At 40.8% G+C, this 14532-nt stretch overlaps 1 protein-coding gene across 4 annotated transcripts in view; it reads left to right on the top strand.

Annotated features, from left to right (window-relative positions):
• Nucleotides 1–14532, top strand: part of MSRA (methionine sulfoxide reductase A) — a 262146-nt gene that overhangs the window by 85451 nt on the left and 162163 nt on the right. For all 4 annotated transcript variants that reach the window (XM_042832591.1, XM_042832589.1, XM_042832590.1 and 1 more), the window contains one exon: nucleotides 8938–9006. In XM_042832591.1, coding sequence (XP_042688525.1) covers nucleotides 8938–9006 — 69 coding nt within the window. The remainder of the gene's footprint in view (nucleotides 1–8937; nucleotides 9007–14532) is intronic.

Raw genomic sequence — 14532 nt, 5'->3', positions numbered from 1 at the left:
GTTTTGTGTCATTTACTGTAGTTTCTAGGGCAGTTTCCTCTGGCAGTTTCCCCCTAATACATCTCTGATCCTTACATTTCACTTGAACACCCCACCATCCTTTTCCTAGCTGCTACTGGGGGCACCCAGGATTTACATCTGCTCTCTCTCTGGTCTTGTGCACGACCCTGCAGCTGGCTGTTCTCATTGTCATACGCATGTTCCTATCTCCCCAATCACAGATACAGTCTCCTATGGCCTTGCAGCCCATCCACCCTTTCACACTGCCATGCTGGCTTCCCTTGTGGTCCATCGCCACATGACATACTGCTTCCTATTAGCACAGTCACACAGCTACAGGCACAGCTGTTCAGCCACTAATCTGCAAACCCCAGTAGATTGGAAATTTCAGAATCGCTTTTTCTCCCCTTCTGTCTCCCCACTGCCCTCTCCTAAGAGATGAATTCATTTTCATTTTCAGAAACTTATTTTCCTGTCATTCTTGTTGGTGCGTTTCCCAGTAAGAAATGCAGAAGAACAAAATCAGAGTGCGATAATCTTGCCTTTGTTCATTAAAAATAACCTATGCTTTTTGAGAAGTCCATGTGCTCTGGGTTCTGAACTGACACGCTGTGCTAGGGCGCATCACATTTTGTAGCATCAATCAGTTTGTGTGTAATAATCTGTTTGATAGAATGGATGCAGCAGAACACTGTGTGTCAGAATCTGAGACATCATCTCCAGAATACATTTCAAATCTATTTTCAGCTACCGTTCTTCCTTTCGTGACCTATTTTAATAAGTGAGCAGTTACTTATTTTGCAACATAATTCATAATCTAATATTTTCCATTTAACAATATCATGCTTGTTTAATAACAGTTGGGAACCACTGTGTGAGAACAATGACACACTACTACAATTAGTTGCAGGCAGTGAGTTACCATTACGGAGGTGACCTCTATTTTTAATTGGTAGTGAGTTGACAGCTGATCTCTACTGACGGAGGATGATGGAAGTACAGAGATGAGAGGTGAAAGATACCCAGTAGATCATGTACGCCATCTCTCTGCCAATGCTGAGCACCAAAATGACTTGTCAGATTTGGAAACATGAATGGTTGGATTCTGGCAGCAGTGTTCCAAGCTGAAAATATCCTTTGGGGGAACAAAGTGATGTAAAACACAGCTCTTGGGATTTCATCTGCTATGACATTAGATTTTCTTCTTACATGTACAACTAACACTTCTGCTCGTTGAGCTGGACCTGAATATAAGAAAGAGCTTCAATTTTGTTACCAGCTCAGAAGAATTTATTGACAAAACTCTGCCACGAGTCACACACCTACTATCACCATTAGCTCTGCAGAGGCCTGAAGTTGAGCAGCCCTCTCCCTCTTGTGTGTCTCACTTAGTGTTTCTTCTCTTTGGTACCATTTACCATTTTGCTCATTAGATATTAGATGGTAGCATGGCACTGCCAAATTTCCACTATTTTTTTCTAAACGTTGTGGTCTTTTACTGGAAATACAAATCAGATAATTTCTTGTTTACAAGCCTGAAAGGAAACCCACTGGCCTTCAATTATGTCCTATATATTGATGGTGCATGGCAGTGAAATGTGTTATATGAAAAAGCAGTAGGGGATGAACAGGCCTGATAGCCCGTGTATCTCACAGTGGGTTACCAATCATGCCACGAGGAGCTTTTACTGAATGTCTTACTCCTTGCAAAGTGGTTCAACCGTGCTGCTGGCTAGATTTGTTGTTGTGTCAGGTTTCAAACTGCTGATATTCCTGTCTTCTCAAGCAGTAAAGCTTTCTCAGCCATCACAGAGGCAATGAATCTGACACCTTCTCATCGCGGCGTTCATTTTATTGTGGTCCTTCTGGAGAGTACAATCTCAGGCACCAGAGTTAAACTTGGGCTTTCAATGCGTTTTCAAATAAAAGAACGTTCTGGCTATAGGTCACAGTGAAATGCCATCAGCCTGTCTGCAGATTACGAGCAGAGCTTTCAAATGATGTCTGTCATCCCACTTTTCATCACTGTGTTTTAAGGAGGTGGAGTTGTGGTTGTGGATGACACACTCCTCTCGCATCCAAAATGCAGAAGGAGGCATTTAGATAGCTTGCCTATTCAGCGAGGAACACTTTGCCTCACCACTGTTTATTTAGGTGGAAGCAGTCTTTTCCAGGCCTGGCTTGAAGTTGTATGCCCTGTTATTGCATTGGAACTTTTAGTTAAAATGAATCTTGCAATCATGCTAAATATTAGCTATATACATCATGTTCACCTAAGACTTTGTAAAAGTGAGCAGTGCTTTTATGGAATCATAGAATCAAAGACTCAGAGAATCATGCTGATTGCAAAAGACCTTTAAGATCTCCAGGTCCAACCCCAGCCCACCCCACCATGCCCACTGAGTGCCACATCCCCACGGTTCTGGAACACCTCCAGGGATGGTGACCCCACCACCTCCCTGGGCAGCTGTGCCACTGCAGCACTGCTCTTTCTAAGGAATTTTTCCTAATATTCAACCTGAAATATCCAACCTGTTTCTTTGGTGCTCACCTTTCAACTCTTACAATAATATCTCATTACTTATATGACACTTTTGCAAGTACTTGCCACTTAGCTATTTTCATAGCTGCTTTACAAACGTCTTATGTCTTCTAGCCTGTCATAGGATGACAGAGTCATTCATCAGATATTTCCAGCTCCTCAGTGACCTTGTTGCCATGCGGACGGCCAAGTGGGTGTTTGGTGTACCAATGGAGAACAAACCTCTATAATATTGCTGTGAAAGAAGGAGGTGGAAAAGTGTCTGAGACAAAACAGATGGGGGAAGAGGGGTTGTTCAAGCAGCTGATTGGCTTTAGGAAGCAAATCAGCCTCCTTCACCCCCTCATGGCTTATCCCTTTTCCTCCTCCTCTCTCCGTGCAGTCATCGTGCTTGTGCTGAACGGCTGTTCCAAGTCCTAGCCCAGCAAAGCTGCTCGGGAAGGAGGAGGCTCGTGGTAATTGGTTAATCAGCTATTTTCAATTCAATTCCTGGCTGCGCTTACCATGGCAAATTAACAGTCCTTGTGTGTAAATATGACCCTTACTCCTAGATTAATTTGATTATGGGAGAATCTCAGTTTTCATTTAAAAATAATAACTTTCTGGCCGCTCTGATAAAGCAAGTTTGGATATGCAGTCTAAATATTCCCTAATGGTTTAAAAAACAAAAGATAAATATGAAGAACAAATGAATCTCTTATGGGTGAATAAAAAATAGTGTTTTTAAATCTCTACTATGATTGCTTGAGGTTGAATATTTTGAGAGCAGAAAATTTCTCATTTTCACTCAATGCTGGATCAGCATTCTGTGAAAACCCGATCTTTTTAAGGTTGCTTCATTTGAGTCCACAAGTAGGGAGCTCATCTTCATTAATGACATCTGTTATCCTAGGGTTCCTCTCAGGTATCTGCAGTTATGCAGAATGCCCTGTATAGACTTTCTGCACTGCTAATTTCATTCTTGGTGCAACTTTTGTCTGTACTGCTGTGAGAGATGACTTTGCCTATGAGTATCTGACTGCTCAATAGTACACAAGTGCAATAATGTTGTATGTTTAAGACAAGAAGACAAGCTTAAGTCTCTGTTAATTGCAAGTTGTATTCTGTTAAAGGCCTGATATGTGCTATAAATGCCTTGGCAATGAGTGTATTAGTAATCTAACTTAACAGCAGCAAGTCTTTGTGTAATGGGGCTTTGATTTTCCTCCGGACTTATACATACAAGCAAAAGAGTAAATCTGCTTAAAGCCAAAGTCAGGCTGGTCTGAAAGGAAATGTATTTTTATACATTTCTCATTAGAACATCTTCTGTTGTTAAATTTCTATTACTGGTGTGATACCCTTGACGTACATGGAACTGTGAAGATAATTGAAGTGTATGCTAATAAATGAAAATGTTCCCAAGAACAGGTCTAGGCACAGGAACTTGGTCGTCCATACTGGTAGATTGCTAAGACAGGGTATAATGTGATTTTGGTTAGGCTAATTAACACACTCTCAAATAGTTTCTAGATAGGACTTGTTTATTTTAATGGCTTACTAGTATAGATATTGCCTGTTGCAGGCAGAGGGGGCAGGAAACTGGCATGGCTTGGAAAGTACCTGCTGGTCGAACTGAGGGAAAAGAAGGGCAAGTACTGGCAATGAAAACAAGAATGTGCAACCTAGGAAGAATACAGGGTACTGTCCAGACATACGTAGATAGAATTAGGAAAGCCGGGTCACAGATGGAACTGAACTTGGGGAGGGATATTAAAAACAACAAGAAGAGATTCTGTAGGTACATTGGTCAGAATAGACAGGCTAAAGGGAGTGTACCTCCCCTGACACATGAGAAAGGAGAACCGTCTACAACAGATAAGGCTGAGGTACTCGATGAGTTCTTTGCTTCAGACTTCATTGGCTGCCAGGATTCTCATATTTTTCGTGTCCCTGAACCTCACACTTCTGAACCTCGGGGTGGGAACCAGGGGAGCAAAGTACCCCTCACTGTAAGGACAGAACAAGTCCAAGACTGCCTCATGAGGCTGAATCTGTACAAATCTATTGGGCTGGACTGCATGCATCCCAGGGAGCTGGCTGATGTGGATGCTGAACCACCCTTGAAAAGTTGTGACTCTCAGGTGGAGTTCCCAGTGACTGCAGAAAGGGAAATGTCGCTCTCATTTATTAGAAGGGGAGGAAGAAAGACCTGGGGAACTACAGATTGATGAGCCTCAGCTTCGTACCTGGGAAGATCATGACACAGATCCTCCTAGAAGACATGTTAAGGCACGTAAGAGATGAGAAGGTGATGTGAGGCAGCCAGCACAGCACCAAGGGATGACTGTGCCTGACCAATCTGGTGGCCTTCTATAATGGAGTGACAGCATGGGTTGACAAAGGAAAGGCAACTGATGTCATTTACCTGGACTTCTGGTTGACAAAGGAAAGGCAACTGATGTCATTTACCTGGACTTCTGCAAGGTCTTTGACATGGTCCTCTACCCCATCCTTACCCCTAAATTGGAGGGTGAGCTATTTGGTGGATAAGGAACTGGTTGGAAAGTTGCAGCCAGAGGTTTGTGGTCAGTCACTCTACGTCCAGGTGGAGGCTGATGATGAGCGGTGTCCCCCAAAGTTCTGTCTTGTGACTGGTACTCTTTAACATCTTTATTTAACATCTTTATTTAACATAGATGATGGGATTGAATGCACCTTCAGCAACTTTGTTGGTAACATCAAGTTGAGTGGTGCAGCTGATACGGCAGAAAGAAGGGATGCCATACAGAGGGACCTTGATAAACTCAGAAGGTGGGCACTTGTAAACCTAATGAGGTTCAACAAAGCGAAGTGCAACGTTTTGCACTTAGGTCAACTTAATCCCAGATGCAGGAGAAGAACTGGGAGTAGCCCTGCTGAGAAAGACTTAGGAGTCCAGGTAGGTGAAAAACTTTTCATGAGCCAGCAGTGTGCCCTTGAAGCCCAGATGGCCACCGATATCCTGGGCTGCATCAGAGTAGTGATGGTGGAGGAGGTGATTGACCCTCTGTACTCTGCCCTTGTGAGGCCTCATCTGGAGTATTGCACCCAGATTGGGGCCCTCAATACAGGAAAGGTATTGGGCTTTTAGAGAGGGTGCAGAGAAGGGCCACAAAGGTAATCAGAGGGCTGGAGCACGTGTCCTATGAAGACAGGCTGAAAGAACTGGGCTTCTTCAGTCTGGAGAAGAGAAGACTGTGGAGAGACTTTATTATGGCCTTCTAATATTTAAATGGAGATTATAAACAGGAGGAAAGTCAATGTTTTACACGGGTAAGTAGTCATTGGGCAAGGGAGAATGGTTTTAAGGTAGAGGAAGGAATTTGGGTTAGATGTTAGGAAAGTTTTTCTCTGGAAGAGTGATGAGGGGTGGGAACAGGCTTCCCGAAGAGGTTGTGGATGCCCCGTCCCTGGAGGTGTCCAAGGGTTGGATGGGGCCCTGGGCAGCTTTATCCAGTACTTGATCTAGTGATTGGCAGTTCTGCTTGCAGCAGGGCGGTTAGAACTTGATGATCCTTGAGGTCCCTTCCAACCTGAGCCATTCTGTCTTTCTAATCCATGCATTTAACTTTACTTGAGTTCAGTCAGTCTTTAGCAAAGGACAGTTGTAGGACTATGTTAGAAAGTGTTCAGTGTTAGACTTCAAAGACTGAATGATGCTAAAGAAGTACTGCAGACCTGAGCAACTTTTGATTATTCTACTGAGCTACTTTTGATTATTTTTCCATATATTATGCTGTTTCACAGACAGAAAAGAAGGAGTCTAAAGATTATTTCCATACAAGTCCAGAGCATCTCAGGAGAAAGGGCCCAGCACTGTGTATCTCTACAGCAGATTTTGCCTGAAGCTAAAGTTGAATGTCAAGACCTCTAGGATATGTGTGGCTTTCAGTGCATGCTATTTCTGTTCAGCAGGGAGCACTGTATGTTGCAGATATCTCTCAGACTTAGTTTGAAAAATGGTAGAGAATTCCTGCTGTTGAGACTAGAGCAGCATTTGGTAATTTTGAGGGGAAGTTCCACATTGCTTCACTGAGAAATTATGTAGACAAAAATGCCATCAGCCTGAATATCAATTTTAAGAAAAAGTTTTCCTTTACCAATCGGCTTTCTGTTGAAATCAGAAGGGTCAAGAGGATCATGATGATGTTATAAGACATCCATGTCCTCCCAACTCTTCTTTTCCAAGTGCCTGAAGGCTCTGTAGTCCATTGAGGCATTACCACTTAAAATACCAACTGTATTAAGGTAAGACCTACTTTTCACCAGTAGGAAGCTGAAGTTGACTTTCATAGCCAGCCGTATGTTCACTGCTAGCCTCTGTAGTTTCTAATTTATATGCTGTAAACCTGCGCCTCTGGAATGACAATGACTTGAAAATGCAATATATTGTTTCTGTTGGCAAATTATGGGAAACCTGTCAGATTTTTTTTCTAATTCCATGGGGCCAAGGTTTGGCTGATTTTCTGGGGCATCTCGATCCAACTTGTAAAGGAGAATTAAACAGTAAAAAATCCAAACTGCAATATTGTTTGAATAGTGTATTTGTTGAGAAAATCTTTATACCAATATGTATTTTGTTTCTTCCTAAGGTAGAATTTGTGCTTTGTGGAAACCCTTGTAAATTTTGTTTATTTTTGTTTATTTTTCTGCTATTTAATGCACATAGGCAGAGGGCAGGGAACGCTAAAAAATGTAAAATAAAATATAAATGTTAAGGAAATTAATTATTTTATCTAGCTGTGATCTTCGAAACAACATTGGAGAATGACTTGAGAAGTCTGAAAACATTTTCTTTCAAGCCCTATTCACCTCTAAAAGTTTAATACTAATTTTAATATATTGAAAGCTTACCATTTGAATTGAGAACTACATCATACATCATGTATGTCATTCACTCTTTAAATGAAGGCAGCTATCAGGACCAGGGCAAGGTTAGTTTATTTGATCTTGCATGATGTTTCATAATTTTCCCGACTGTTTGCCCATCTCAGATGGCTATAGATCATGTTTGTAATGCAAGCTATGGCTAACAAGGTGGAAACCTCGTGTTGCACTGGCCATATTACTACCCCTCTGGAGCCTCCTAACAATTTCCTTTCAGCCCTTCTCTTGACTTGCATGGCACAGGGCATTCAATCTCCTTAAATGTAAGCAATTGTCTTCATGGGACCTCTTGCACCAACTGCAGATAACCCTGCTTCCCCCCATCACTGCCTGTTGATAAATGTTTGATGCCAGCTGGGATTAGAACTGTGTTATGCCTCTCTGCTAATCAAAAATATTGCTTTCAGGGAGTTTGCAAGGCAGTCCTGTGCTCTCTTTTTGACCTGTTTTATTCCACACCAGATTCTGTACCGAAGGGAGAAATATAATACTGAGAAAATCTCTTGGCTTTCTCCCTGGAATGTGTTTTGTGGACAGAAACCTGTATTGTCAGTTCAGATGATTTGAATCCTTTCCACCAGTCTTGGCAATGACTCTTAGAAGAGTGTGATTAGGAAATGAATGTGAAAATGGCAGTGAAAAAGACTGAGAATATTCTGGTGTGGGTCTTTGTATTTTAACTGGGGCTTTAAGTGCTCTGTTCCTGGTTCCACATACAGTCTTGATTGAGTAATAATTATAAACCTATGATATCGCAAGGACTTGAATTTTCCTTATGCTAAGGAGACGAGTGAAAGAGAAGTTTGTTGGGATGTAAGGAATATTTCATTTAGAAGTTTGGAAACAGAGCAGTTCTTAGCCATCTTGTCTCAAAGGGAGCAAAGCGAGCTTCAACCATTGTCTTGCATAGAAACTCCCCTGTGTGCACCATCAATGCTGTCCATATACACTTTTCTGCATGCACTGTATTCCTTAAGACTGAATATCAGTCCTTATTTAGCTTTTATGCACATTATTTGCATAGTATTTCTGCTTTATGCCCTTCCCCAATGTAAGTTATGCTGCTGCTCAAGGTAGGCATCTGGGATTCATGCATGATCACACTGAAAAACTTGTTGTGGAGGAGCACCATGTCCTAGCAGCGACAGAGAATTAACTTATCCCTGCTTTGTCTGCTTGCCTGATCAGTGCTGTACCTGTAATAGTCAGTGTTGATGCGTGGTGCTCTGCATGCATGCGTTACTGTGGTTTTAGCTGACTTAACATTGGAATTCAGCTCCACTTTATGTCCTGGGGTCCATAGAGAGCTGTGCTTTCGAGAAATAGGCTCAGAGGCTACAAAGTCCCAGTTACTGGAGAGTCGTGCAGGAGAGCTCTGATAAATCAGATGTCAGGTGTCAATAGAACTCCGAGTAAAAACAGTTGTGTTGTCGTGGAAAGTGTATGTTCTGTTACATTTTTACTTTTTTTTTTCTTCTCCCTTCTAGATAAACATCATGTCAATGGAAACAGAATGGTAGAACCTTTCCCAGAGGGAACGCAGATGGCTGTATTTGGTAAGGCATCAGCTTTGGAATTAAAGCTTTCAGATGTATTGTGTTAAATATCTTATTTTTGGGCAAGTTCAGAATCTGGGCTGCCGTAGCCATTTTCTTATCACTGCGATCAGCTCGAGCCACTGATGGTTTGGGGAGATGTCTGTGCCCCAGAAGGAGCATACTAAAAGCATTTTGCTGGGTTATACAAACAGAATATTTAATGTCCTGTTTTGTTTCATACAAATTCACAAATAGTAGGTTTTTATGTAAGTCAGGTCCTGTTGGATTTTTCATTAGTTTGAACAAAACTCTGAAGATGATCTTTGACTTTCCAGAACTTTGGTTGTGCATAGATCTCAGTTGGGTAGAAAGCTTTATCTACTGTGCTTGCAGATCTTTTTCCGTTTGCGTGACCCCAAACCAAACCTGTTTTGTACTTTGTGAGTCATCCTGTAGACTTCCTATTGAGAGACAACAGAGCTAGTTTTTTTGTTAAGCAAGATACGGATTTCAACTTAATCTGGGAATAGTCAGAATGTGCTAATCCTAGTCTCTAAGAATGAATTTGTGGAATTCACTTGGGAAGAAAAAGGTGGATTCCTATGGCATTTATTCTTAAAGGTTACTGCTGTAGAGAATGAAAAAATTTCCTAAATGTGTTTTGAACAGTAAGATTGGGTTGTTTAGAAAGGATATAATTCTTTACTAGCTCCTACAGGATGGTACAAAGTCACCTTAGGAAATTTATTGCACTCCAGTAAATATTTATCCATCTGTGATGTTGAAGTAAATCTTGATATTCCTTTATACACTTCCTACATCATCTAGCCTGATGGAGCCATGAATTACAGTTAGTACAGGTCGGGTATATAAAGCAGTCCTCACTGGTTTTGACCTGAGCCCATTCTAATAGAATACATATAAATATTGTCAGACAACATGTGTAACGACATCTGGAGGATATTTGTAAAACTGGAGGATGTACCCACGAAAGGAGGGAAGCAGTGCTGTATAAATGTCCAGTGTGATGTAGCAAAAAGACAAAAATGCAGCCTATATGTAACCATGCATTAGCAGGCAATTTTACACCTGTGTGCAGTGATTCCAAGACAGATAATGAAATGAATTTCACGTTCTGTTGAGTAATTAGGCAAAATTTATTAACAGCAGCAAAAAGCTTCAACACTGAAATGAACTACCAAATAAAAAGAACTTAGAAAAGACATAGCATGGATATTTAGAAACTTGAGCCCTGCTCGACAGTTCTTATATAATAACAATTTATTAGTCTATCTGGAATGAATTGATGATCTTAATCTGTTTTCAAACAACTGAGGTATGTTTGTATTTGAAATTTTTAGCAATCCTGTGGGTATTCAAAGGTCTAAGTTAGCCATAGGCACTACTTTGTCACCCTGAAATTATGTTTTCATTCGATTATTTCAAAATATCATAATAAATGTTAACCTGTCTGTGATACTAATGTTGTTGTGGTACCATGCTTTGACAAGAGAAATGGTTTGTGGGTTTCACCATTCAATTATCATAACAACTTCTACAAGTACTCTTTAGTTTTCCTCTTTTCTTCAGTAGCATCTTACTGCCAGTGTTCCCTTGTATGGGGACTTGGGGGGCATCTAAATATTCTTGGAGTGGTGGAATGGGAGATTGCTTGGAACTAGTAGAAAATGCTTTTCTGTTATGTTTTGAGTTCTAAGGTTAAGATAGATGTAGAGCTACTCCTACAAAGGTGGAGTCAGAGAGTTCTGGTACGATCTGATATTGACGTAGTCGTCAGTAGTTACATTATAAAGCTCTTCCTTTATTCTCTTTTTGATGCTTAGATCAGTTTTTCAGTGTTGATGGGGGTGTGGGCATGAGTGCTGTTATTGTCTGTATGATTGTACATCATTTGCAACGTTTCATAGGAAGTAGGATTCTACCTATGGAATTTCCTTGGCAAAGCTCCAAATCTTATTAAGTATCCTAATTTTAATCCTTCTTGAAGGAGCCTTCATTACTGCTATCAAGCTTGATAGCTTCCATCATTTTTAAATTGCTCTAGATTTTCCACAAACGTGTGATTGCAAATGCTGGGATAGGTGGTGAAAACTCATGCTGCTGCCATCTGTGCTGTGAATAAATGGAAAACCTACGTGTTCTTAGGTTTACTATTAGACCTGAAATATAACGGTATACAAACATGACTCTGATGATAATTGTTGTCATTTGTTGGCATTGGCGTCACGTTCTGATAAGTGGTATAGAAAAAGGATGCTGCAATTCATCTTTGCTGCCTCCAAAGGGACTGTGTTTTCTGTCCCCATGTGAATGGGAATGAAAGGAAGTGCTCAAAGAAAAATATTGTGTAAGTAAATCTTGTCCTGAGATTGTTGTTAATCCTATGTTGTACATTCCGCTTAACAGCAAGTTCTTTGTATTTTAGGACTCTGTAGGCTGGGGGAAAATACAGGTATAATACAGATATAATATTTTTAGGAGTAGTGGTTCTGACTCCACCTTAGCAAGAGAGTGCCTCTGAAATCTCTTCTGCAGAAACATTCTTTAATCCTTTAATTGTGGTTGCACAGGGACAAGACTCAAGCAGTTGTCACTGGGAATGATCCCTTTTCTTTAAAAATACCTAGGAAAGAATCATGGAATCATAAAAAGTCTTGGTTTGGAAGGGACCTGAAGAATTGTGAAGCTCCATCCCCCCTGTGACAGGCAAGGCCACCAACCTCCACATTTCATAGCAGCCCAGGCTGCCCAGGGCCCCATCCAACCTGGCCTTGAACACCTCCAGGGATGGACGGGGCATCCACAGCCTCTCTGGGCAGCCTGGTAAATAACCTATGGTTAACCTCACTATTTGCAGTGAATATTACCAATTCTGGTGGTAATTCACCAGATTCATGCAGATTCACCAGTAAAAATTAAATGTAAAATGCAGTACTGTGTTGTACATGCTAATCTTTTTGCCTGCTAGTAAAATGCAGTCATATTGCTCTCCATAGCTCCATCTTCTGCAAAAGCTCCTTAGAGATGCTCCTACTAATGCTGTGCTACTTTTTTTGTGATACAACTTCATGTTTTGATCAAGGGTGAACGTACATAGTGTGTTGTTCCTGCTGCTTTCTCTTTTATAACAGCACCTCACGGATTTCAGCAGACTATTTAAACGATCTTGAGCTTCTCAGGTTGTTTGGCATCACTCAGCTGCCTAGGACACACTTATTGTTGGTTAGAATAAAGAAACGTGTCCTTGTTTCTACAATGGTTCTACAACGGTAGAAACAAGGATGAAATGGTAGATTTCAAGGGTGAGGGTGAGCCTTTAATGGAAATGTTTGAAGGCTAACCATCCAGTGACCTCTTAGTCCAGTTTCCAGCCAGTAATGAAGCACTAAGAGCACGGAGGTATGCAGACATTGCACAAGGTCTCAGTGGAAACACTGCAGAATTCTGTTTCAAAATCACTTTGTCCCTTAAAGTGAAGAGGGGATTGTATTCAAACCTTCAGCTGCTGGAGCAGATGCAGTGCTGAGTATTGGCTGTTTGGGTTGTATTGTGCTAAAATGGAAGAGATGCAATAAAAAAGTTCTGGAAGTTTTTCCTGTAGTGTAATTTTAATGGCCATAGGTATTTCCCGTTTAATTATTTTTTACCCTTAGTGACTGTTTTTGACCAGAAAACAAATGAAAAGAGAAAATAAGCATATATTAGGGGCTTGATAGCATGTGGAAAAGGAGTAATCTAAGGTCTGGGATGGAGTTTTGGATAGAATCTGCAGAGCATATGCTTTCAATAAATGGATAGTTCCATCAGTGCCATTGAAATTCTTTGTATGTTTTAAACTCACATTTAAATGCATTGCTGCATTATGCTCAGAAACACTTCTGGTCAGAGCTTCTGAATATTAATGCTTCATATGATAACTTGTTTCACTGAAATGAAGTGTTGTGTGTCATAGAAAGACTCTTATTTACCTTTTCTGAAACCTGGCAAGAATTAATTGTAGTTATTTGTAGTTATTACACTTTTTAAATACAGGACCATATTATGTTGTATTTGCTTGACATGTACTGGCTAGTAATGAGGTAATTGGTTTCTTAATGTAAACAAAATATAGACAGAAGTAGGATGTTAAGTAACTGATAAGATCTAATTACAGGCATTTCTGAATTGGCAGACACATCCAAGCTTGTTCACCTTCTGCTCTGCACTTAATAGACAGCAGCATGTTCCAGTAATTCTGTGTAGCCATATTAGTGTGATATTTTGCCTCAGTTTTTATGTCCTGTTGAGATTCAGACGTACCCTCTGCATTGCCACAACTCCCACTGCTTCCAAAGGTTATTGAAAAGCAAAAAGGGGATTACACCAAGGTTCTGCAATTTACCATCCAGTTTCTCAGCCTTCATACACAGCCTCTGAGCATGGCATTGTCCAGCCCCCACATGCTCATGCTGAGCTCCTTGAGCAGGACCTGCTCCTGGCTGCTTCATCCCTTCCTAATGAAGGCTTCATCACAGCGACTTTTCAACTAAAGGGAAATCATTTCCAACTGGATGCATTGAAGCATTTCCCCTCCTCTGACAGCACAGAATGTTTTGGCTACTCCTTTCAGCTGAAAGTCACAGAACTTCTAATTGAAATCCTGAAGATGTGTTTGGCAACCATTGCAGAGAATTCTCTGGTGTAAGTCATTACATGGTCCCATAGTTGCAACGTTACTGAAGGATCTAAGTAAAATTCCCAATGTATTGGGTCTTCACACTTAAGGGAAATGGTTAAAACCTGTGATTAACTTTTCAATGCCATATTAACGTGCACCAACCTTTTTACTTTGCAGCACTGAGAGACATGGTCAGTGGGCATGGTACGGATGGGTTGGGATTGGACTGGATGAATAGAGGTGTTCTCCTACCATAATGATTCTGTGATTCTATACTAGGCTTTGTGACTCCAGCTGAAATAAGAGACTATGGTCAAGTTTTTGTACTCTCTAATCTGATGGACATTTGGGAAATCTTGGCCAATTAGGGAATATTTTTTTTGTGTTCTGTTTTAAAAGGTGATTGTGAAATGCATTTTTCCAATGAGATGATTACCAGCAGGTAAATATAACAACATACAGCAGTTGATCACTGGGAAGTGGCATGGTGTATTTAAGATGTATTTATCCACGATGACTGTGTGCAAGTTTCCTTTCCTAGTACTTGAAGCCCCCACTGGAGGCCTCTAAGATGAGAAAGTGTGTTAAGAAGTCCTTTACTCTGACTCAGTTTTGAATTACTCTGGTTTTATAAGGAGCTCTGTTCTTTTCACCAGAAAAAGAAAATCAGAGGAAAAAGTTTGGACCCCCAGAGAAATACCTTTGTTTTAGGTAGCTGGAAAAGATCAAACAGATTTTCTCTGTTGCTCAGAAAAGGAGAAAAAAAGAAAACTTTAAACCATGCTACACGTCAGAAGATATTACATCTCTGTCTGAAGAGAATATAAGACTTCATGATGTGGAAACAGGTGTGTGTGCTGTGACCC

The sequence above is a fragment of the Centrocercus urophasianus genome, unplaced genomic scaffold (assembly GCF_019232065.1).
Source record: "Centrocercus urophasianus isolate 14NV4802_14NV808 unplaced genomic scaffold, USGS_Curo_1.0 seq_39, whole genome shotgun sequence".
NCBI classification, from domain to species: Eukaryota; Metazoa; Chordata; class Aves; order Galliformes; family Phasianidae; genus Centrocercus; species Centrocercus urophasianus.
Note: the sequence above shows the minus strand (reverse complement) of the source record. Positions and strands in the feature narration are given on the sequence as shown.